At 39.5% G+C, this 26,011-nt stretch overlaps 1 protein-coding gene across 3 annotated transcripts in view; it reads left to right on the top strand.

Annotated features, from left to right (window-relative positions):
- Positions 1–26,011, top strand: part of ZMAT4 (zinc finger matrin-type 4) — a 729,909-nt gene that overhangs the window by 275,308 nt on the left and 428,590 nt on the right. For all 3 annotated transcript variants that reach the window (XM_043989058.1, XM_043989056.1, XM_043989057.1), the window contains one exon: positions 12,121–12,277. In XM_043989058.1, coding sequence (XP_043844993.1) covers positions 12,121–12,277 — 157 coding nt within the window. The remainder of the gene's footprint in view (positions 1–12,120; positions 12,278–26,011) is intronic.

Genomic DNA, 26,011 nt, shown 5'->3' with positions numbered 1-26,011 from the left:
CCATTTTAAAGATGCAGAAATTGAGACAAACAGGGGTTAAGAGACTTGCCCAAGGTCATATAGCTAGTAAGTATCTGAAGCCAGATTTGAACTCAGGTATTTCTGACTCCAGGTGTGGTGCTCTATCCACTGCACCACCTAGCTGCCCCTATTAACTCTTAATAATGAAGGCAAAACCAAAGGAAAATCATAAAATATTAGCCCATCTATAAGTATGGATCACATTATCTCATCTAGGCAAACAGTTTCTCTTGGAAAGAATGGTCACAAACTTGCAGAAACCTGGTGGGAGGCATATGAGTAGGAAAACCTTTGTATCTGGGGTAATTCCCTGCTCTGGACCACAGACTTTGGGTGTCATTGGCCTCCTTAAAGAAACACTTTGCATCTGAAGCCACCTCCTGGGCAGAGCAATTGCATTTCTGGGCATCTCCACTCTCCTTAGGTTCTTTCTTGAGCTGAATTGACAAGTACTCAAACTCTACTGAAGAGAGCAGAACTCCCATGGACTGGTCATGTTGTTCAAATGCCAGACATACATTTGCCTAAAAATTATTTTAGAAAAAACTCACACAAAGCAGGTACTCACATGGAGGTTATAAGAATTGATTCAAGGGGAGGCAGCTAGGTAGCACAGTGGATAAAGCACTGGCCCTGGATTCAGGAGGACTGAGTATAAATTTGGCCTCAGATACTTGATACTTACTAGCTGTGTGACCCTGGGCAAGTCACTTAACCCTCATTGCTCCCCCCCCTCCAAAAAAAAATAAAAAGAATTGATACAAGGACACTCTTATGGTCACTCTGAGGAACTTGGGATCAATTGTGAGACATGAGAGACGCTGGCACAGGACTGCCCAGCATGATGTGTCCACATCAAAGAAGGCATTGTGATCTTATGAGTAAAGCATAATTGCACTAGCTCAAAAGAAACGTGAGATGCACAAATTTAGAGACATCTTCACTCCAAATGTTCATACAGTCTATTTGTGCCCTACCTGTGGAAGAGCCTTCCAAGCTCGTTATTGGCCTGATCACCCACAGTTGGACACATTGTACCTTGACCCCAACATAGCGATATCATTTTGGTCCTCTTTAGGCATGAAAGACAACAACCAATATGGAAAATCGATGTGTGTATACATATATACATATACATATACATGTACATGTACATGTACATGTTACACACATCAATATTTCACAGAACTATGATTTTGTCAGTATAAGAATTCCCACCATAAGCATGCAGAATATATAACATGCCAACACCTTAGAATTTCAGCAGTTTCCCCAAGATTTATTAGAGAGGTTCTTGGCTTTGCCCACCACCATCATGCAAAGCAATCATCAGCTTCCTTCACAGCATTCCATCTCCTGTCCCCATGCTTTTTCACAGCCTATACTATATATGTGAATTATTCTCTCTTTTCAATTCTACCTTTGGGAAGCTGTAGCTTCTTTCAAGGCTTAGCCCAAGGACTATCTTTAATATGAATCCTTTATTGATATCCCCAGTTTTTCGCATCACCCACATTCCCCCGCCCCTCCAAAAGAAACTGCTTTATATTGACTTTGTATTTATTTATATGTGTACATGCTTTCTCTCCCCCTGGCCCCTGCAGGAGAATGTAAGCTTCTTGAGGGTAGAGAATTTCAATTTTGTCCCTGGATGCTTAGTGCCAAGCGTAGCACCTGGCATTGTGTATGTGTTTATAATAAATTTCTGTTGAGTTGAAATTAATTGGATTTTGAACTCAATGTCCGTTACACTGCTGTATCTTATATCCATACATGCATGTGTGTGTGTGATTTTCTACCTCTGTGAACTCTTCATTCAGTGATTATCACACCATATAATAGCAGCTTAATTCAGTCTCCCTTCTGATATGTTTTACTTAAAGAACAGAATGGACTTTTGTCAGTTTTCAGCACTTGACCTCCTTTCCCCTTTGTGCCCCATTGAGTACAACCTTAGGTGCTTTCTCTTTGTGGAGCAAAAATAAAAGAACAGAATATTATTATTATATTATTCATAAATACCTTGAATGTGCATTTATCACTACCAATGACACTTGATGATAAATACAAATGTGGCTTAAAAAAAAAAAGTTGGAGATTTTACCAATAAATCACACCCACCTAGGTAGGTGCTGACAAAAGAAAAAAGTGAGGAGATGCCTGTGATCCAATCATACATTTATCTAGTAATAGAAACAAATGCCCCGCTCTGCAAGATGCCTCTAACTAATGACTTTAACGGGTAGCTTCCTGGCTTGGCATCGAAGCAGAGCTCTGTGATGCAGGAAACCGGTTCTGACAATATAACCTTAAGATTTAAAAATAGCTTTCTCATTTTGATGCTCTTTACCCGGTTGCTGTGTTTGTGTTTCTCCACCTGTACACGCTTACTCTGCTCTCAGTGGACAAGGGCTTTGTTAATAATCATAGCTCAAATTTCTGAAGCACCTTAAAATTTACAAAGTACTTTTCCCACAACCACCCTTTGAGGAATATAGAACAAGACTTTCCCTTCCCCCTCCCACCTTGTGCCTGGACCTATGATTTCATTGCAAAGGGGACTTCCTGGTATAGAAACTTCCTCTACCAAGGGATGTAAACAGTGGAAGGCTGCTGTAGGACCATCTTCATATCATTTTTGGGGAGAGGCAATCAGGGTTAAGTGACTTGCCCAGGGTTACACAGCTAGTGTCTGAGGCTGGATGTGAACTTAGGTCCTCTTGACTCCAGGGTCATTGTTTTACCCACTGTGCCACCTAGCTGCCCCTATCTCCATATCATGGTACCAGTAGCCTTAGATTTTTTTCCTTTACCTAGAACTCCCCCTTCCAGACTTTGGGCTCTGATAGATAAGCCTTAAGATTATTTATTCATTGTCCTGGGTCCAGCATGACACTTTTTAACTATCTCCATACCATGCCATCTGCACAGTAGCCTTCTCCCCCTCTGCTGGGACTCCCACCACTGTGACTGCCACACCCATCTTTCTAACTCTAAATTTAGGTATTGCCTTTCTTTATTAGAATATAAGTGCCTTAAGTGCAAGGAATGTGTTGCTTGCTTTTATTTTTCTCCTTAGCACAATATCTGTCAAATTATAACTCAATAAATGTCCATTCATTCATTCATTCATTCATTCATTCAGGGTTAGCTAGTCATCTCTAGGATATTTTATTCCTTTTGTCTTTGTGATCTGAATTCCTTCTTCACACTTCTTTACTCTATCCTTTACCATCAACCCATGGACTTTAATATGCACATCATCATCCCTTTTAACAATTTGACCCTCACATTTCCTCCTCAAATTCAAGGATCTCCTTTTCCAACCCACTTCAATGACATAACAATTGGTTCTGCATTAGATCTTATTACTTCCACTATCTTTGTCATTAAAATTCCCCATTCTTATTATGCTCCCTAACTTTTACGATTTATCCTTTTCCATGGTACTTCTTTGCATTGACCTCATTGTGACCTCCAGGTCCTGGTCCCACACTCCTCTGTCTTCTCAAATCTTAGCAAACTGTCAATTTCTAACCTTATTTTCAGATTCTATCCTCTACATCTCTTTGGTTTTAGACAAAATAGACTGTTCTTTGTCCCTCAAACACATTCTATAACATCCCTCCATTGTGTCCTTGCTCATATGCTCAAAATGTCTTTATTTTCCCTTTGTTTGTTGAATTACTACCCTCTTTTTAAAAACTCAATTTACATGGCACATTAGCTATCCCTTTATTTATAACAATATTTCTTCTTGGACTTTGTATAGGGCTTTATTTGTCAACTTCCTAACTGACTCATTTAATTTTGTGTATCTTAGCTATTTGCATACCTTTGAATTAGAATGAGACCCTCATGAAATAATTGATCCTGAAATATATCTACATCTTTTTACCTAGTATCTGTAATAGTTCTCTGTACATATGTGTGATTAATTAAAATCTGATGACTGAATAATAATATTTTGAATACTAAAGTCACAGAACTGTTGTAAGGAAGATACTTTGTAAAGTGGTATAAAATGTGAGTTGTTATTATAATTATTATTGGAGGTATGACTCACAAATCAGTAAGTACTTGCTAATTGCCTGCTATGTCTTACATATTCAAGGGAAAGAAAAAAGTGGATTGAGCAAATAAATGATAAGAAGCATTTAAATGTAAATTATATGCCAGTTAATTTCCTGGGTACTACAGAAGAAAAAAAAATAAGATCATCTCTGCTCTCAGGGAGCTTACACTCTAATAGGGAAGACAAAATATATAGGGAAGTGGTGACCAGGGAGGGTTAATTTGGTCAAAGATATAAAAAGGATGATGCATGAAGCCATGAGGAATTGGTTGATGTACCATTTCCAAGAATGGTAAAATTAATTATTCAAGATTCCATACGTAGAGATATAATATGTAAGGGATGGGATGGGGGGGGGATATAGACAAGCAGTGGCATGGTATGAAGATAGCCTGAGAGCAGTGTAATGGACATGAATTAGGCTAGATATGGTGAACTCAAACAAATGAGAATAGATCCTGCCTTGAAGGGCTTTTTTGGGTTATATGAGATACTTAGAGCTAGCTGAGGCTAGAATTTATTTTTCCTAGTAGAGAACAAAAAAAGGTTTAAAAAGCAGCAGAATTGCATATCTATGTACATTTTTTATCCAATTGACACTCAGTTGTCTTTGTAGATTCTTTGTTTTTCATAGGTCACATTAACAGGTGGGTCTTTAGTACAGAATTTGACTTAGGATATTAAAAAAAGTGACAACTGGTTTCTTATCAACTGTACAATTTGCACCTGGAAATAAGAATGCATTTCTAGGGGAATCTAAGCAGATCTTCCATCTGGTGCCACCAAAAAGTGCCTGAAGTAACCTGCTGAGAGTACAAGACTTAACAGCCAAAGGGTGATTACACCCTACTGAGAAAAAATGACGTTACTGGGACAAAATGAAGATTGGATTATAAAACAGAGACAGAGGATTGCAACTACTCTCTTTGTATAAAAATACAATTGTCTGAAATTCCTCATTGGATGGTAGTGATCTGTAGCTAAAATTTATTTCAGGGTTGCTTGTAAGTGAAAGTACTTTAAAATGGTTGGGGATATTTTTAGTTGAGGGGATAGGATAGTGGTTGGGTGGAAAGTATAGAATCAGGAAATATCAAGGGATTATCCTCCTATGTCTGGACATAATTAATAATGCTCCTTATAATAACACCTTTTGCAACCTGTAGAAAGGACACGGAAAAGGTGAAGATCATTGAGAAGAGGAAAGCCAGGGTAATAAAGAAATTGGAGACAATGCAGTATGAAAATTGGTTAAAGAGATTAGGAATGTTTTGCCTGAAGAAGTAAAGACTTGGGAAGATAGGGTCACTCCTTTCAAGTATAAGCACTGTCATGTGGAATAGTTAATAAACTCGTTCTGTTTGACCCTAGAGAGAGCAGGGACCAGCACGTGGAAGTCATAGGCACATTTTAAATCAATGTAAGGAATAAACATTTAAAAATTTTGAATTGTTCAAATGTGGATTGGGATGCTAGAGTCGTTCCAAGGAATTTTGGATTACTAATTGCCAAGGATGTTGTACAAGGAATTTCTGTTCAAGGTACACACTGGATTAGTTAGTTTCTGAAATCCCTTGACTTTTAATAGGAAGCCAAATGTTTGGGTTTTTTTTTGGGGGGGGGGAAATTTGGATTATTCTGGAAACATTATAAAAGTCTTACTTCATCTACCTTGTTCTTGCCCCACTTCCATTCTCTATTATATAGAGAGATAGATAGAAAGATAGATAGATGATAGATAGATAGATTAGATAGATAGATAGATAGATAGATAGATAGATAGATAGATAGATAGATAGATAGATAGATAGATGATAGATAGTTGTATATATGGTATATATTATACATTATATTTTTTCATATAGTCATTTATTCAAAATTTTTACTTAGTAATGTATGTATCCAGCCTCATGAATTCTTGTTGTTGTTTTTTATTCCCTTCTTGTTGTCTTATAGCTACTATGATCATCAAGTTAAATACTTCTTAAGCCATCACTAAAACAAACCAACATTTTCTAAGAGAAGTGTACAAATAATCTCTTCATTCCTCCTAAATGGTAACAGGTCCTCTCTGTTCCCATTCCAGCAAAAAGTGACCTTTCTTTGTTAATACTTGGCAGACCTAGCAATTTCTCACACTGGGTAGTTGAGCTCTATCCCAATGATAGGCCTATGACTCAGCAGCACAGAAGCATTAACTTAGTATTGGTGAATTTTACCAGGCAGCTTCTCAATAGGATATCTGAACACTGTACATCCTTCTAGGAGCCAGGGTATGCCCTTTGTAAATGAATAAAGGATGATTACACCCTACTGAGCAAACACACTGTAAATGAACAAACACATTGTTTGTTACTTGTCATTACCCCCACATCTAGTTCTGTGATCTCTACTGAATTCATGTGAGTTCTCTGTTTTCTCAAAATAAGAAAGATAAAATCCTGGCATAACATTTACAAAAAGAAGTGGACAGAATAAAACAGTGTAAGATAGTAGAGAAAGTACTTGCCTTGCCTTTTCTCAACCCTTATTCATCTTGACCTCTCTTCAGCCTTTGATACTTGCCAACCATCTCTTCTTGATGATCTCTTCTCTTTAGTTTTTGTTGTTGTTGTTTTCTCCTGATTCTTCTTCTACCTTTCTTATTCCTCCTCAGTCTCCTTTACTAGATCTTTATCCTGGTCATGCCCACTAATTGTGGGGGTGTCTAAAGGCTCTGTCCTGGAACTCTTTTTTTCACTCCAAACAATTTCACTTGGTCATCTTATAAACTCATGGATTTTATTATTGTCAAAATGCAAATGATTTTTAGATCTATTTATCTAGCTTTCTCCTTTCTCCTGAACTCCAGTTTCAAATTTCCAGCAGCCTGTAACATCTTAACTCAATATGTTCACATCTGAACTCATTATCTTTCTCACAAAACCCTTCTCCCCTTCTAATTTCAACATTACTGGTGGAGGCAAGATCATCCTCCTAGACACCCAGACTCAAAACCTATTCGTTATCTTCAATTTCTTATTCTCTCTCACCCTGCCCCCAATATCCAATCTATTGCCAACTCCTGTCAACTGACCATGTCATTATTTGTCCTTCATTCTTAAAGAAGACCATGACATCAGGAGGTGATGTCATGACTTGCAGTGAATTTGATTTACGTGAGGATGGGATGTGCATGGTCACTAACCTCACTCTCTCCTCCAGAGACATCTGGGTCCAGTAGCAAGATATACATCAGGACAACTGGAGATAGCCCGAACATTTTAAAGGCAAATGGGTTTAAGTGACTTGCCCGGGGTCATACAGTTAAATAAGTGTCTGCCATCAGATTTGAACTCAGGTCCTCCCTACTTCCGGGCCAATGCTGTATCCACTGCACCACTTAGCTGTCACATTGACCATGTCACACACTTATTTAATAAACTCCAATGACTCCCTATAACTTCTAGGATAAAATATAAAATCTGGTTTGACTTTTAAAGACCTTACTTTTCCAGTTGTCTTATGTATTTCTTCCTTGCTTCCTTCCTTGTACTCTATGATCCCTTAACAATGGCTTGTTGGTTGGTCCTCACACAGGATACTCTATCTCCCAACTTTGAACATTTTCACCACCATTCCACATGTTAGCAATGTTTTCTCTCTCTCTCTCTCTCTCTCTCTCTCTCTCTCTCTCTCTCTCTCTCTCTCTTTCTCTCCTCATCTCTGCCCCTGGGTTTGTTTGGTTTTCCATGTCTCAGTTAAAACCCTACCTTCTCCAAGAAACCATTCCCAGTCCTTCTTAACCTTCCCTCTGGGACTACTCCCAATTTATTCTGTATATATCTTGTTTACATGGAGTTATTTATCTCTTTCACTGGATTGTGAGTTACTTGAGAATGGGGACTGTTTTTTACCTTTCCTTGTATCCTCAGTGCTTAGCATAGTGCTGCCATATTTATAGCAGGTACTTAAATTCTTATTAACTTCCTAACAAATTGGTTAACTTGGACTTTGGGGAGGACAGGAGTTTAAATCTATTCATAGATACTAGCTTAATGAAACTGGGTAACTAATTTAACCAATTTTTACTTTAGTTTCCTCGTATGTAAAGTGGTGATACTTGTATCTACCTCAAAGTGTTGTTGTGATGACAAAATGGAGTGATATTTATGAAGCATTTTGAAAATCTTAAAACACTATACAGATATAATTATTAGTAGTATTAATTGCATTTTAATATAATTAATTTCTTTTGAAATCTTATAAATTGCATTTAATGCTTTTAAATCATTTTTTCTGAAAAATGATCACATGGGATTCACAAAACTATCAAAGGGGTCTATGACACAAAACAGATCCATAGGAAGATTAAAAAAAAAAACTGAAATGAATTCACTGTCATGTGACTTATCATGATGCTAGGGAGACTCTCTTTATCAATGCATTACATGAATTTTAAGATTTATAATGTTCTTTTCCCAACACAAATCTTTCAGATAGTGAAAATATAAATATCTGTCTTTTACAAATAAGAAAACTGGGGCTTAAAGACATTAAGCTTTCCCAAAATAATAGAACTACTGCAAGAGTAGACACTTGACCCTAGGTCTTCTGTTTTGTTTCGACTAAAGGATCCTTTGGTTATTGTGCTTCTGCTATGGGCTCAGCCCTATATCCTTACAGGGTTGTGATAAAAAATAAAAACAAAAAACAAACAAAAAACACCCTATGCGTGATTATAAGTAGGACCTTATAATCACACTGGGGAAATAAGATGAATACATATGAAACAATTATGGAATAGTGCAACTGGAGACAATTATCAACCAAATTGTGTTGCTACAGGCAGTGAATGAGAGGGGTGATTCCATAAAGTAAGAGTAGAGTAGCCTTAGAGACTCAAATGGAACAGATGAGAATTAGCCTAGGGTTCTGAAGTATATGGAGAAAAAAAGGTAAAGACAGGATGAAGAGTAATGAGGATGTTGCAGGCAGGGAGAAACTGAGGAGCATGGAGTGGGTAGAATACAGCCCAGAGAGAGAGGGTGTTGCAGGAGGTCCCATGTAGGAAAGTATTAGGTTGTAACACTGGATACTCTTCCGTCCAGTCAAACCCTATGAGCAGGATCATGAAGAGAAACACTTGACTTGATTTCAAGAGACTTGGGTTTGAATTCTGACATTGCCAGTTGCTATGCATGTGACTGTGTAAAAAGAACTCACTGTATTCTCATCTAAAAATGGTGGAGATAACACTGATATTACCAAGCTCACAGGATAATGGTTGTAAACTGTGTAGAGCCAAGAAAATATACATTATTTTTCTAACACCTAGCCCAGTGCTTTGACTTAACAAACTTCTAATAAACATTTAGGGTATTGAATATAAAATGGTTTCTGAAAGGTTCCAGAAAGGAAAAAGAGAAGCAATATGACAGGCAAGAGGACGAGCCTGCTGGTCTTTGAGTGAGGAAGATGTGGGCTCAAATTCTTTCTTTGACAGATATAGGCTGTTTGGCTCTGAGCAAGACATTTAACCTCTCTGCACCCCAAGTAACTCTAAAAATAGATGAGTGGCAGATCTGCACCGGAAGAGGCAATTTCTACACTGGGAGATTCCTTCCCCTTGATGAAATTGCAGGTGCAAACTCCCCTGTCCTTTCTCTCTGCCCCCTCCAACAAAACCCAAAACAAACCAAAATGCAGAAGTGAAGGAGAAAAGAACTTCATTGCTCCTCCTTGCAGGTTTTTCTGGTGATGAAAGAACAATTACTCTGCTCTTGTTGAAACAAGCAATAATGCAACAAGCGATAACACCCATAAAGCTGGAATTAGCACATTTATTGGGCATTTCTTCTTCAGCTGTCCTTGCTCCCTGGATGCCCTTATTTCCATCCTCAGCAGGTGGTGTCAGACTGCTCTTGCCTTCAGGTGTGCTTGGTAAGCAGCTGCTGGTAGAGTCCAGGATTACCTGACACTAAGAAGGAAGCTTTGTTGTTTTCCAATGAATATGTATCTCAAAGGTTACACAGGGAAAGTAAGGAATGGCATCAGGGGAGTATATTTTATTTTATGCATTTATAAAAGGTTATTTGAAGAGAAGTTCCATATTAGCATGGTGAAGTCCAGTAGGCTGACCCAGACTGTCAAAGGCTTCCATGGCACAAAAAAGTTAAGAACCCTAGCTATGTATGGTGAGACCCTCCAGATGTTATTCTTTGTCCATAATGCTGTTTTAATACATCAAATCCCAAAAGGAATGAAAAGCTTCCTAAGTTAGGTCTTTAATTTCTCAAAAGAGTTTGACATAATTACACAGGAAAAAAAATCATAGAAGAATTCTTGGTTTTTGGGCTATGATAAACACTTGGATGGACACCTTATGAAGATGATATCTATATATCTTAAACCCATACTGTGAATTGATCATGAGTCAGCCCTTGGATTGAACAGGAGGAGGAAAATGGGTTATTTTGCCTTTGGGAAACCATAAGGTTATTTTAATGATGACCCCAAGATTCTTCCTGAGTCAAAAGCGTATCTTTTTTTAACATCATCATTCTTCTGGCAATATTGTAGAAGTGTGAGTAATAGAATGCTAACATACTGGGGGGAAATGGAGTTGAAGATCAGCCAAAAGGCAATGGAGAGGCTCCTGGTGTGCATAAATAGACTGTAGAACATGACAAATAAGTAACAACATTGAAGAAGTAATGTAAAAGATTGTTATCAATTAAATGTATGCTCATACAATGAGGTGAGCACAAAATAACCAAGAGGCTGCCAACCTGCTCCATTAGTATACTAAGAAGATCAGGTGAATGTGAGAAAGATCTTCCTAATACATTGGGAAAGATAGCAATGATAGGACTTTCACAGGATGGGAAGACATAGGTGGGTTGTGAGCTGCATTTTTGGAAGGAATATCCAAATCAATGGGATCTTAGATAGGTTGGAATATTGAAATAATGAATGAAGCAAGCCAAGCTAAGTAGAATGACTCTGACAAGAACCCCCTTGGTGAGACCCTTTTGGTTCAGCAGTGGAACTTAATAACGAATATGGACGAATTTGCAAATCTCAGCAAAGGAATCAGGCCAAGGCTGAAATCTAAAAGGTCTTTGTGTTGCTAGTACTATTTTCCCTCATTGCACTAGATACAGTATTTTCCCTAGTAAGTGTCTGCCCATTTTTCTTCACATATGTGAGCATTCTTTTTTGTTTGTTTGTTTTGTTTTGTTTTTGTTTTGTTTTTTTGGTGAGGCAATTGGGTTTAAGTGACTTGCCCAGGGTCACACAGCTAGTAAGTGTTAAGTGTCTGAGGCCGGATTTGAACTCTGGTCCTCCTGACTCTAGGGCCGGTGCTCTATCCACTGTACCACCTAGCTGCCCCTATGTGAGCATTCTTATTAAAAACAATACAAATTCTAAAAAAATACCAGAGGGTTCAGGTCAAATCCTAACTCTGCCACTTCCTTCCCTGAGTGACTTTGGGCATGTCACTGACTTTTTCTGTGCCTTAGTTTGTTCATCTATAAAATGAGGGGATTGAATAAGATAATTCCCAAGATCCTTTCTAGCACCTGATCCTCAGAATGTGTTGTGAGATAAGGCGGTGATCAGTAATAATAATACCTGACATTTATATGGTACTTTAATGTTTGCAAAATACTTTACCCGCATCATCTTATTTGAGCCTCACAGCAAATGGGCAGGGTAGGCACTATAATCTCCATTTGGCACATTAGGAGACTGAACATCAAAGGGGTTAAGCAGCTTGCTTGTACAATGCTAGTAAATACCAGGCCAGGATTAAAAGCCTAGGTCTTCCTCACCACCAGTCTTGTCCTCTGCCTCCTAGAGCACACTGGCTTTTGAAAAGACTGCAGGAAAGAAATAAAGCTGTTCAGCTTTTGCTAACCCAGTCTTGTGATAGATCTCAGATGGAATAGAAAGGATGGGGCCTTTCTGCAGCCTCATGGGCCCAGAGCCTTCTCTGTTTTCCCTCTAATATTTTTGTTTCTTTTCTTCTTTCCTTGCAGGGAAGCGATGATGACATGGTGGATAAGAACAAATGTTGTACCCTCTGTAACATGTCTTTTACCTCAGCAGTGGTGGCTGACTCACATTATCAAGGGAAAATCCATGCTAAAAGGTTAAAACTGTTGCTAGGAGAACAACATCCAGTCAAGGCCACAGGTAGGTCTATGAACAATAACCATCAGGAGATGTTGGAAAAAGAACAATGTGTATAGCTCATTAATTACACTCACTATTCAGAGGTACAATTGGTTAAAGCAGCAACTTAATGGTGGACCATATTCAAAATAATAATAAATGGCTGGCTAAGTAACCAAGTCAAGTAACCACCATTCTTGTTGCTGTCATAACAACCTTCAAACATTTGGAGAAGTTCATTGTGTCATTTTGGTTTGTTTTGATTCGTGGGTTAGCAGCCTATATTAGCTCTTCTTTCACATTCTGGGAAATGGCTTGTATCCTAGGAGACTTTGAGCATTGGAAAGAACACTGAATTTGGAGTCAGGAGACCTAGGTTTGAGTTTTGTCTCAGTTACTTGATACCAGTATTACCTGGAACAAGTCACTACACCTCTCTGGGCTCAGTTTCCTCATTTCTAAAATGAATGAAAAAGTTTTTCAGGTTTCAGCTCTAAATCTATGACCCTTTAGACATGAATGTGAATCTTTAAATTTTAGATTTTTTGATGGTTATATATTTATAAATGTACATACATATAGCCATGTAGACTTTAATAGAGCATTAGTGACAAAATAGAGCATTTTTTATTTTGAATCAGGCAGGGGTTACTACAGTTCTTCAAAGAACGTGAATCCGTTGGCCATCTGTCTGTGTTTGTGATTTTGCCACAGTCATAATAAGATTCATTTATTCTCATATTTAAAAAGCAAAATATGATTGTAACCTTATTTAGCTTTGACATAATGGACAACATGCTGGACTTCCAATCCCATCCAAAGAACCTTTTTATAAAACAGTTACTTCGTCTGCACAACCTTGCTATGCAATGGGTATGAAAAGGAAAAAGGGAAAAGAATGGCCTTTGGTCTCAAGAAACTCATCTGCTACTTGTGGAGATAACGCAGGTAAACGGAAAAGAAGATGCATGATACTTTGAGGAAGAGGAAGACACGAGCCACTAGGGGCATTTAGAAAGGCTTCCCACAAGAGATGACTCATGAGCTGAGGCTTAAAGGAAAGAAGAAAGATCTGGGCACAAATCCTACCAGTGACATATACTATCAATCGAGCAATCAATAAACATTTATTAGCACCTCAACAATGTACCAGACACCGTGCTAAGGACCCAAAAGAATGCAAAAGACAGTCTTGCTTTCAAGGAGTTCACAATCTAATTCTCGAAAACTCATTTAACTTCTTAATGCCTCAAGAAAACCACCTAGTACTTTTTTTTTCCTCTTGGAGACCCGCTTGCTTTATTCAGCTTATTTAATACGCAACAACATAAATGTGGCTCCAAAGTGTGCAAAGTTAAAGCCTTCAGCCGTGGCTGGGGATGGAGAAGGGGCTCTGCTATGGGCTGGAGCAGCAAGGGAATGAGAACGAACAGGTTGCCTTCCCTCTCGGCAGTCTCTGCTCCCCATAGCCTCCAGGGAAGGCAGAATTAAGACCCAGTCCCTGTGGGCATCTGGAGGGACCAGGGGAAGGGGGCAGAGACTGCCCTCTGGCAAAGAAGTCTCCTTGGGGTGGAGGCCCACAACAGCTACCATCTGAGGAAGTAGACTGTAGCTGGACAGAGGTGAGAAGGGGGAGGCAGGGCCAAGGGGAGCACCATTTGCTGTGGGGTGAGGGGGCTGGGAAGCACCCTACAGGACAAGAAGCTAGGAATGGTACTTTTCTACTAAGTCAAAGAAGTATGACTTGCAACACTTATGTATCAGTCCAATCAAAAAGCACGTGCTGTGAGCTAGATTTTGTACTGAGTGTTGAGGATTCCAAAAATTGTCTGTGCCCTCAAGTAGCTTACAGACAAACATGGAGTTCTCATACTAGGAATCCTGCAAACATAGAAAATCAGGGATCCTTTACATATTTGCTATTTTCCTGATGATAAGGAGTGTCTAATTAAGAGCTGAGTGTTGTAGATCCAGAATCAAATAATTTGGATTCAGATCCCAGCTCTTATTACCTGAGTGATCTCTTGAGCAAGTCATTTCCCATCCATGCTTGGACCTTAGTGTTATTGTCTCTAAAATGAAAGTTTCTCCTAACTCTAAATTACCTAAAGCCTAGGTAAGCTCTTGTCCAACTCTATGATTCTGTGAAATAGTGCTTCTGCTGCAGTATAGTGAGAAGAAAGGGAATTTGAACAAAATGGAATTGTTTCGTAATTCTCTAAAGAGGTGGGAAATATTTCATAATTATTACGCGTGGCAGGTTAGTTACCCTCACAGAGGAATTAAAGTTGAGCTCTGCATTCTACTTTACTGTCTAATGAGTTGTGCATAAATCATCGGTACAATTAAATGGCTGTTTAAAAGGGGGGAAAAGAACATAGATTGTAGAGAGTCTGAGATATTGCTGGCCTGTTTTTTCCTCACCAGTGTTCCTTTTAAGAAAGTCTTATTCTTTGCTAAGGCCAAACATGACAAATAGTTGTTCTCTGACCATGCCTGAAACTTTCTTGCCTCTGTCTTTTACTTATTTGTTCATTCATTCATTCATTCATCACCCCCATCCATTCATACATTTATTCATTAATTATTTCCTTTATCAAATCAGTCAACAGGCATTTATTGTTAAGTACCTACCAAGTGGCACTGGGAGACACCATGGTAGGTGTTGGGGACACAACGAAAAAGCAAAAACAATGCCTACCTTCAAGGAACTTTTATTCTGATGGGAGAAAAGACATGCATGAATCACAACATACAAGGTCAATACAGAGTAAATGGAAGGTAACAATAGAAGGAAGGGTACTAGAAGCTGAGGAGGCCTCCTAGAAGTGATATTTGAATTGTCTTTTTGTTTGTTGTTTTTTGTGAGGCAGTGAGGGTTAAGTGACTTACCCAGGGTCACACAGCTAGTAAGTGTCAAGTGTCTGATGCCGGATTTGAACTCAGGTACTCCTGATTCCAGGGCCGGTGCTCTATCCACTGCGCCACCTAGCTGCCCCTGAATTAAGTCTTAAAGGAAGTCAGAAATTCTAAGAATCAGCAGTTTGGGAGGGAGAGTATTCCGGGTATGGGAAATATCTAGTAAAAAGGCATTGAGATTGGAAATGGAGGGTCTTATGCAAGCAACAGCAAACAGGTCAGTGTAGCTGGATTATATTGGGTTTGTGAAAGGAAGTAGAATGGAAGAAGATTGAAAAGGTAAGAAGGCTGTAAAAAGCTTTGAATGGCAAAACAAAGGACTTTATATTTGATACTGCAGTTATTAGGGAGTTGCTTCATTTGTTTATTTTTTTGGCTTTTTGGTTTTTTTTACAGGGCAATGGGTGTTAAGTGACTTTCCCAGGGTCACACAGCTAGTAAGTGTCAAGTTTTTGAGGCTGCATTTGAATTCAGGTCCTCCTTAATCCAGGGCTGGTGCTTTATCCACTATATCACCTAGCTGTCCCAGTTTTCCACTTTTAATTAATTGCATGATAACATGAAATGTAATTTTTAGTATTTATAATAATGATATCATGACTAGGCACATGCACACTCAGATACACAGTAAGCCTTCAGTGTTTTGTTCTGAATGTTGGTGCCTGCAGACAGACTAGAGTCCCAGATAAATTCCAACTAGAATCCCACCTTCTACAGGAAGTCTTCCTTAATCCAGTTTAATCCCAGTTCTTTTTCTCTTTTAATTATTTCCTATTTATCCTGTATATAGCTTGCTTTGTATATAATTGTTTGCATATCTCCCCCATTAGACTGTAAGTTGCTTGAGAGGACAGGAACTGTTTTTTGCCTCTTTTTGTATCCCCCCAGTGGTTCTCATTCATAGTTCCTAGAGTTGCCTCATTTAGACATGATTAGAGGTGACATGATTAGACCTTCACATTAGGAAAACTATTTTGGCATCTGAAAAGAGGGTTAATTAGAGGTAGGGAAAGACTGAGATAGGGAGATCAATCAGGAGGCCATGTTTGTAGTTTAGGTGAAAGGTGATGAGGCCCTGAACTAGGGTGGAAGCTAAGTTAGAGGGGAAAAAAGATGACATATAAGAGAGATTATAGAGAAAAGAAATTACAAAATTCGACAGTTGTTTAGATATGTGGAGTGAACAAGAAAGAGGAGTCTAGTATGACACTGAAAGTTCAAACCTGGGTAACTGGAAGGATGGTGGTGCCCACAATATTAATAGGGAAGATTAGATGAAAGTAGATTTTGGTGGTTAATAATAATGAGTTTTCCTATGGACATGTTGTGTTTAAGATGCTTTTAAAGGACATCCAGTCTACCAGGATTTTGGTGACTTTGGACTGGAATTCAGGATTGAATCCAGCTCTGGTAAATAGATTTGAGAATTATCTGCATAGAGATGATAACTGAATCCTGGAAGACAATGAGATCACAGAGAGAGAGAGAGAGAAAGAGAGAGAGAGAGAGAATGGATATATAGCATGTTCTCTCTGATGTCACTCTCTGAGAGAGTTAGGCTCTCCTTGAGGGATTGGGTGTTTCATCTCCACTGCCATTGACTCAAGCCCCCATTCCAGGTATGGTTCCCCAACTGTTCTCTGTCAGTGACTAGCAACACAGTTCTACTTAACCAATTAACATCAATTACCTTTTTTTTGGTGAAGCAATTTGGGCTTAAGTGACTTGCCCAGGGTCACACAGCTAGGAAGTGTTAAGTGTCTGAGGCTCGATTTGAACTCAGGTCCAGGGCCAGTCTTCTATCCACTGTGCCTCCTAGCTGCCCCTACATCAATTACCTTTTGTAAAGGTATATTTACTTAGAAGATATAGCAAAAATAGAAGTATAAACATTTTCCCCAGCATCTTAGAGGTGTACTCTCCATTATACCATCTCAGTCTCTGGTAAGTGTAGGTTCAGATTTGACATGGTTTATGCATGGCATTGGCCCCACCAAGTTCAAATCCAAGTGCAGCATGGCTCCTGGATGAGTCCTCATCTTAACTACACCTGGGCCAGTTTCCAAAGTTTGACTCTCACTCCTCTAGGTACTGATATTGGTCTGATTGGAAAACTTGTCATGGGCTGAACTCCAGGACTCTGGGACCTCTGCAGCCTGATTTCCTCACCTTTCAAAACTCGCAAGGTCATTGTCTTTAGATCAATCTCATTTACCTAAAACAAAAGGGCAAAGGCCCATATTCACTGAACCCCATGTTGTCCTCAGATGGAGAGGGCCCAAGTTCTCTGCCTTTAAAGATCTGTCTCTCAACAGATAGCATCAGCCAGAAAGAAGGAAACCAGAGAGAGAGGCTGAAACTTCTACTTGACTAATTAGTGCCTTTTGAAGGTATTTCCAACCAGTCAAGAAGGGTCTTCTTCACTATGTGATTAGTAGATCAGTAGCAGTAACAAATAACTATGAATGCTCCCTAGTCTCTCCAAAGCCAAGACTTCCATTATTTCTTATCATAACTATCTCAGAAGCAGATCTTTTGGTCTCTTCTATGTGAAGAATTGTATCAGTGACACTTTGCTTATTTTTATAAAGACTGACCCCAGTGTCCAGCCCTCCATACAAAGAGAGAAAAGAGGAGAGGGTCACAGACAGGACCTTAAAAGATACCCCAGACCTCTTCTTAATTATTTAAAAATTAGTAAATAAAATCTATTTTCTCCCTCTTGCCTCCCTCTATTAGGAAAAAAGAAAGAAAAACAAAACTCTTGTAATAAATGGATATAGTCAAGAAAAATTAATTCCTTTGCTACACTGTTCATTTCTATTTTTTAACTATCTTTTTGGGGGGGAGGCAATTGGGGTTAAGTGACTTGCCCAGGGTCACACAGCTAGTAAGTGTCAAGTGTCCCAGGTCAGGTTTGAACTCAGATCCTCCTGACTCCAGGGCCAGTACTTTATCTACTGAGCCACCTAGCTGCCCCTTACACTGGTCATTTCTTAAAAGTATATGGTTTGGGGCGGTTAGGTGGCGCAGTGGATAAAGCACTGGCCTTGGATTCAGGAGTACCTGAGTTCAAATCCAGCCTCAGACACTTGACACTTATTAGCTGTGTGACCCTGGGCAAGTCACTTAACCCCCATTGCCCTGGAAAAAAAAAAGTATATGGTTCAATCTATACCCTGCATCCATAAGTTTTTAACTTTGGGTTTTTTTCATTTGTTTTGTTTTGTTTTCATCAGGACATGGGTTTGATCAGGGGTCCTCTGAAGTGGGACATGAACAATTCATTAGCATGACATGGATGAAGAACCATCAAAAGAAACCAAGAACATAAGCAAAAGAAATAATTTCTTTATAATATTTTCATAATGATGATTTGGCTAAAGACTTTTTTTCAAAAGTTGATATACTATAGACTTCTATTGTATTGCATATGCGAAACTTAGCCAAGAACACATCTTTGATTTATAGGCACAGTCAATATAATCACATAAGATAATACTAATAGTTTATCTTCCTACATAATTTTAAGTTTACAAAGTGCTTTCTTCACAACAATCCTGTGAGGTAGGTAATACAATCATTAGTATTCCCATTTTACAGATGAAGAAACTGAGGGTCAGAAAAGCAAAGGGACGTGTCATGATGGACATGTACTCATTTGATAAAGGCTGCATCTTGCTTTTCCAAAAGGTTTCTTAGCATCCACCAAAGAATCCACTCCACTGGATCTCTAAAATAGACAAAGAAAACAACCATCACCATAACTTGTAAGTTTAACCAGCCCTTTTGTTTTCTATGGCTAAACTCAACAATTATTCTAAGCTTAGGTTTGGGAAGTAGTGAGGGAACAAGAAGAACAATGTCTTTGTTTATAGTCTCTATTAGCAAGTGCTAAAGTTATTCTTTTTTTTTAAATTTCACTTTCTGATAAAAATAGTTTTCTGTGAATTTAAATAAAACCTCAACACAACAAAATACCAGTTTGTTTTCATGAATCCAAACACCCTCAGAGCTAGAAAATGTTCTCAGAATAATGTGGGAGTTGCTGTCAATAAAATAAGTCTTCTCTGAATGTAGCTGAAGCTCCCAGTGCCCACACGTGTTCATCGTCACAGAACTGTTTGGAGCATTCTACCTGGCGACTTCGACATCCCATCCATAGAGCTGTCCTTAGGTTTTGACAAATTTAGGGGATTGTCCTGTCCCTGTGTTAACATAATGTGAATAGCATTTGACCTGTCAGTCAACAAGTATTTATTAATGTGCCTGATATATACAAGATGCTGTGTTAATAAGCACTTGGGATACAAGGAAAGGCAAAAAACAAAAAACAAAAAAAAAAAACAGTCCCTGCCCTTAAAGGGCTCACAATCTGCCGAGGGAGACAATGTGAAAACAGCTATGTGCAGATAAGCTAGATACAGGACAAATTAAAGAGAATCCATAAGGGGAAGGAACTACCACTAAGGGGTATCAGGAAAGCTTCTTATATGAAGTAAGATGTTAGGAGGGACTTAGAAGCCAAGGAAGTCTAGAATCAGAGATGTGAATCTCTGATTCATCCATCAAAAATGCCTAGATTGGGAGATGGTGAGTATTGTTTGAGAAATAGCAAGGATGCCAGTGTCATCGTATTGAAGAATATTTGGTGGAAATATAAGGTGTAGGAAGAATGAAAAAGTAGACAGAGGGGAGAATACATTATGAAAGGCTTTTAATGCCAAACAGAGAATTTTATATTTGATCCTGAAGTAATAAGGAGCAACTGGAGTTTATTGAGGGGTAATATGGTCAGACTGGAATTTTTTTTGGTGAGGCAATTGGGCTTAAGTGATTTACTCAGGGTCACATAGCTAGTGTCAAGTGTCTGAGGCCGGATTTGAACTCAGGTCCTCCTGATTCCAGGGCCGGTGCTCTATCCACTGTATCACCTAGCTGCCCCCAGACTAGAACTTTTGGCAGATCACGTTCATGGCTGAATGGAAGATTGACTAGATTGGTGGATGGGAAAGGATGGCTGTAGCTCTGCTAATAACCCCGATGAGGGTCCCAGCCCCTCTAACCTTCTGAGACCTCCTACTACCATCCTATAAAGCCTAAACCAAGCTTGACTTCAGCGAAGGAATTCCTAAACAGAGCACAATGCTATAGCTGACTATGCTGTCAGGAGAGAGCTCAAGAGAGCCAATGGAGAGCTCCCTGTTAGAGAGTAGTATAGTTCTTGAGAGTTTGGTTAAGTGGATGGTATTCTATGTTTGCCTATGTGTTCCTGTACTGTACTTATTCCCGGGAAAAGTCCTGTGCTATGTATTGCATTCCAACAGAACCCCTCATGGGGGGGGGTGTCATCGTATTGAAGAATATTTGGTGTAGGAAGAATGAAAAAGTAGACAGAGGGGAGAATACATTATGAAAGGCTTTGAATGCCAAACAGAATTTTGAATTATGAAAGGCTTTGAATGCCAAACAGAGAATAAGGAGCAACTGGAGTTTATTGAGGCGTAATATGGTCAGACTGTAATTTTTTTTGTTGGAGAGTGGAACAGAGGTGGTGATGAGCACATGATGCTACAATCAGATACTAAAAAGACTTCATTTTCACTGCCACAACTCTTATTCAGCTCTCATTTTTCTTGTCTGGCTTATTGCACTAGTCTCCTGGGTCCCAAATTTGCCTTCCCTCCTCTCCAACTTAGATATTATTTGATATTATCCCCGCCCCCAGAATAACTCTAATCCTGTCACTTTCCTTTTTTGTTTTGTTTTGGTGAGACAATTGGGGTTAAGTGACTTGCCCAGGGTCACAGCTAGTAAGTGTTAAGTGTCTGAGGCTGGATTTGAACTCAGGTCCTCCTGACTCCAGGGCAGGTGCTCTATCCACTGTGCCACCTAGCTGCCCCATTGTCACTTTCACATACAAAAAACGTTTTTAAAAATTAAATAAAGGATTCATTGTTGCCTTCTGCATTAAAAATAGATACTTTAAGGGGCAGCTAGATGGCACAGTGGTTAAAGCACCGGCCCTGGATTCAGGAGTAACTGAGTTCAAATCCGGCCTCAGACACTTGACACTTACTAGCTGTGTGACCTTGGGCAAGTCACTTAACCCCCATTGCCTAAAAAAAAAAAAAAAAAAAAAGAATGGATACTTTAGAGTTAGCTAGGTGGCCCAGTGGATTGAGAACTGGCCCTTTAGTCAGGGGGACCTAAGTTCAAATTTGGCCTCAGACACTTATTAATTATGTGACTCTGGGCAAGTCACTTGACTCTGATTTCCAGAGAGAGAGAGAGAGAGAGAGAGAGAGAGAGAGAGAGAGAGAGAGAGAGAGAGAGAGAGAGAGAGAATAGATACTTTAGCTTGCACTTTACCTTGACATGCTTATTTTCCCAAAAGATAATTTTGGCTCACATTTCCAGATCATGTTTCATTCTTCTACCCCTGAGCCCTTACTAATATTATTCATCTTTTCCTTCAACAATAAAATTTATTTAAAAACCTACTGCTGTGGAAAACACCATGCTAAGCAGTGAGAGAAACACAAACATATATAGATAAACCATACTGTACATGGAGTTTTCTTGGCAAGGATACTGGAGTGGTTTGCCATTTCCTTTTCCAGTAGATTAGGGCAAACAAGTGAAGTGGCTTGCCCAGGGTCACAGAGCTAGTACGTGTTTGAGGCTAGATTTGTACTCAGATCTTCCTGAATCCAGGCTCAGTGCTCTATCCACTGAGCCATTTAGCTGACACAGACAGAACTAAGACATGATCCCTGCCTTCCTGAAGCTTAGGCTTTTGCCATTGCTCTGTCTAGAGTGTCTTACCTCCCTCTTCCATTACATATTGGGGGAAAAAATGTAACTATATTTAAATGCCCAACACAAATGCTAGCTTCTCTATATAAATTTTTCTTGACTGCATGTCATCTAGTCTGACTCTGGAAATTTCCTTTATATCTGCTTTATTACATTTAGCATTTTCTGACTTATTGTTAATTGAATAATTGTCTCAGCCCTTTTTATTAGATTACAAGAACTTTTAGGACAGGGTTCTTTATTTTAATCATTTTTCATCTCCTCATCCCCTATAGTAACTTATATAGTCAATCAAACAATCATATATGAACTACTTACCACACATCAGGCACTGTGCTAAATGCTGAGGATAAGAGAAAGGCAAAAACAGCCCCACTCCCAAGGAGCCAAGATACTAATAGGGGAGAGTAAGTAACCATGTACAGGCAAAAAGTCAATGAAAATTCATCTTGGAGGAAAGGGACTAGTATCAGGTTGAGGTTTATTGTAGAAGGCAGAATTTGAACTGACTTTGAAGAAGATTAGTGGGACTGGCTTGTTGAAGGAAGCAAAAGGTGAGAAGACTAGAAGGGTGAGAAGAAGGGCTGGGTTAAGGGACTTTAGATCCCAAACTGAGGATTTTATGTTGATCCTAGAGGTAATAGAGGATCACTGGAGTCTATTGAGTAGAAGGTTTTTACATGGTCACTTCAGCAGCTAAGTGGAGGACTGATTAGAGTGGAGAGAGACTTGAAGCAGACCAACTAGAAAGCTCTTGCAATATACCACACACGAGGTGATGAGGGCTTGTGAAAAAGTGGTGTCAGTATGAATGGAGAGAACACTATTAGACACTCAATAAATATTTGTCGCATTGAAGAAAACATTCAACCAGTGCATGGTATCTATCTGATGAGAATGGGAAGCTTGGGACAGGTGGGCATGTTTTCTTCCTTCCATATATTACCTTCTGAGATTTCATGGGGCCTTTTGGCTCCTGGCATCTCTTCTCCTTATTTTCTACTTCAAGGTTCCTCTTGATATTAATTTAGCCAAATTTCAACTATATATAAAGTTATGGTGGAAGGGACCCATAAAAGGTGATCATCCCTATGCCTTGTTCCCTCCTTGTTCTGCCCTGACTTCATAGTTCCTAAGAGACTAATGCCCATCCACTGTCCACCCAGGCAAGCCAGATAGGTTCAATGCAAGAACCAAGGATTGTTCAAAGACTGAATCTCCCTCTATCCAGATGAAGTTTGTTTATATAATGTGTAATGGCCTCATGGCACTTTCCTATTTAAGGATTTCACCCTTCACTTAGGTACTGCACTATGGAGTGGCTGCAGGGATTCTAAAAGATCCCAACCACAAAGGCCATGTGATCTTCTATAGGTGTGTATCACTGTGACCTTGGGAAATAATAAGTCACTTGGGTGACTCACAATTTTGTCTAATCATTATTCAATATTTATGATATTAAAATGAAAAAGAGAGGGAGGAGGAGAGGAAGAAAGAGAAAGAGGAGGAAGAAAAGACAAGAATAAGGAGAAGGGAAGGAAGGGAAGGAACGAGGGAAGGAACGAAGGAGGGAGGCAGAAAAAGAAGGAAGGAAGGAAGGAAAGAAGGAAGGAAATAATGAGAAAAAGAAGGAGGAAAAGAAGGAGAGAATGAAGGAAAGAGGTAAGGAAGGAGAGAAAAAAGGAGAGAAGGAAGGAAAGGAAGGAAGGAGGGAGGCAGAAAAAGAAGAAAGTAAGGAAGGAAAGAATGAGAGAAGGAAGAGAAGGAAGGGAGGAAGGAAGGAAGGAAGGAAGGAAGGAAGGAAGGAAGGAAGGAAGGAAGGAAGGAAGGAAGGAAGGAAGGAAGGAAGGAAGGAAGGAAGGAAGGAAGGAAGGAAGGAAGGAAGGAAGGAAGGAAGGAAGGAAAATACTCAAACTTCACCACATGAATTATGTTTGTTGAGACAGGCATGTTTTTCTCTTAGCTACACTACTCATTCTGCCTCTCCATAGAAAACAGGCTCTTCAACTGAAGTAATCAGGGGATAGGCACAGTTTGAGCAGAGAGCACTGCTTTTCTGAGCTCCTCCATCTGATGAGGGTGAACAATTGGAAGATGGGAATCAGTACCTTCCCTCACACACTGAAGCTGCACTTGATCAACCAGACCTTCTTACAGTATTTGTTTCTATTGTGCCTTCTCCTTCAGATTGATACAGGATTACTCCTGCCCAGAAAGGTTGGCAGATCTCAGGTAACAAAAGGTGTCTGATGATCCCTGAAATCCCATCAAAATCTGAGATTCTGTGTTTCTATGATACTGGTTGTAAATCAAACATCAGAGCCTGTTCTCTGAAAGGCAGGCTGATTTAATCTTCCTTGTGAACCTCTCATTAATCTTTTCGGCTCATTATGCATCCAGCCAGGGTTTTTCCTGGGCACAGAAGAATCTGGCTCATGTCTCTTAAAGGTTCTACAGCAGACAGTCAACAACATTTATTAAATGCTTACTTTGTTTCAGACAGTGTGCTCAGCACTGGAGAGTCAAATAAAAGCAAAATAAAAAAAAAAAAAAGAGAGAATTCCTGCCTTCAAGGACTTCCTTTGGGGAAGACAATACATAAAAAATGACTAACTGGGGTGGGAGGAGTTAGAAGGTACTCAGATGAAAGCTAAGGTCCAGAGGGTCAAAAGCACAGCACATGGGGGAATAAATGATGACCTGACTGGACGTGTCCCCAAAATGGAGACCCTGGAAGGAATTCACCAATGGGAAAATGGGGCTGGGATGGCAGAGGGATGTTTCAGCGTGAGAAGGCCCCAGGTGCTGAAGGAAGTTCCAGCGTGAGAAGGGAGCTGAATACTAGTGGTGATGGCCCCCACAAACATAAAAGCTGATTAAAAATTACCTCTAGGGGCAGCTAAGTGGCACAATGGATAAAGCACCAGCCTTGGATTCAGGAGGACCTGAGTTCAAATCCAGCCTCAGACATTTGACACTAGCTGTTTCACCCTGGGCAAGTCACTTAACCCTCATTGCCCCGCAATAAATAAATAAACAAACAAACAAATAAATGAATGAATGAATGAATAAATAAATAAATAAATAACCTCTAGAATAGGGTTAGCAAAGGCAGGGAGATAAGATTTACAGTTGAGCTTCCTTTAGCAATATTAGAGTTTCACTCCTCATTTGGGTCATCTCCGTTTCCTTGCCTTCAGAAATTCAGATCTAATCCTCACAAAAACTCATAGTCCACCCTTAATTCCCAGGGGAAAAAATGGTGGATGTTATTCCCAGAAACATGCACTTGAATTAAGGCCCTTGGTGAAGGGGCAGAGGCCACTTCTTCCATTCATACCTTGCCCAGAGTGCTCTGTTCATTTCCTTACCCCATTGTCAACACACCCACTATTATAACTGCAGCATCTTTCAGTCTGCATCCCTCCCTTCCTAATCCTACAGTTCTTAAAACACTCTACAGGAGGTTTCTAGGTGCTAAATTTTCTTAAACTCCCAGGTTTATCTTGGAATCATCTATATCGTCAGTTCCCATGGCTGGCTCCATATTCCTCATGATTGTTCTGCCCCAACGCTCCAGCTTGATACATTATTTGACATGAACCTTCTGCTTTCTTTCATCCTGAATAAAGGAGGGGAGATTCCCTACACTAATAAAATCAAAACAAAAGTACACACACACACACACACACACACACACACACACACACACACACACACGGTTCTCCCTCTAAATTTTAGTCATTGATCCTAATTTCCCCTCTGGGTAAAATTAGTAGACCAAATTAAATCCTGCATCCACTGTGTTGATTGATCGATTGATGGAGCCACATAACAAACTTTCAAATATCTGAAGGCAGCTCTCATATCCCCTCATCCCCACCCCAGTTTTCCCTTACCCAAGTCTTTCAGTGGTTACTCTAATGAGGGGGTCTCTGGTTCGCTCATTTGGCTCCTTGCTCCTGTCTTAGAGAATTAGTGTCTCACATCTATATCTCTTATGAAACTGATGGGCAC

Source organism: Dromiciops gliroides, chromosome 2 (genome assembly GCF_019393635.1).
Source record: "Dromiciops gliroides isolate mDroGli1 chromosome 2, mDroGli1.pri, whole genome shotgun sequence".
NCBI lineage: Eukaryota > Metazoa > Chordata > Mammalia > Microbiotheria > Microbiotheriidae > Dromiciops > Dromiciops gliroides.
This window is presented reverse-complemented; position numbering and strand designations above follow the sequence as displayed.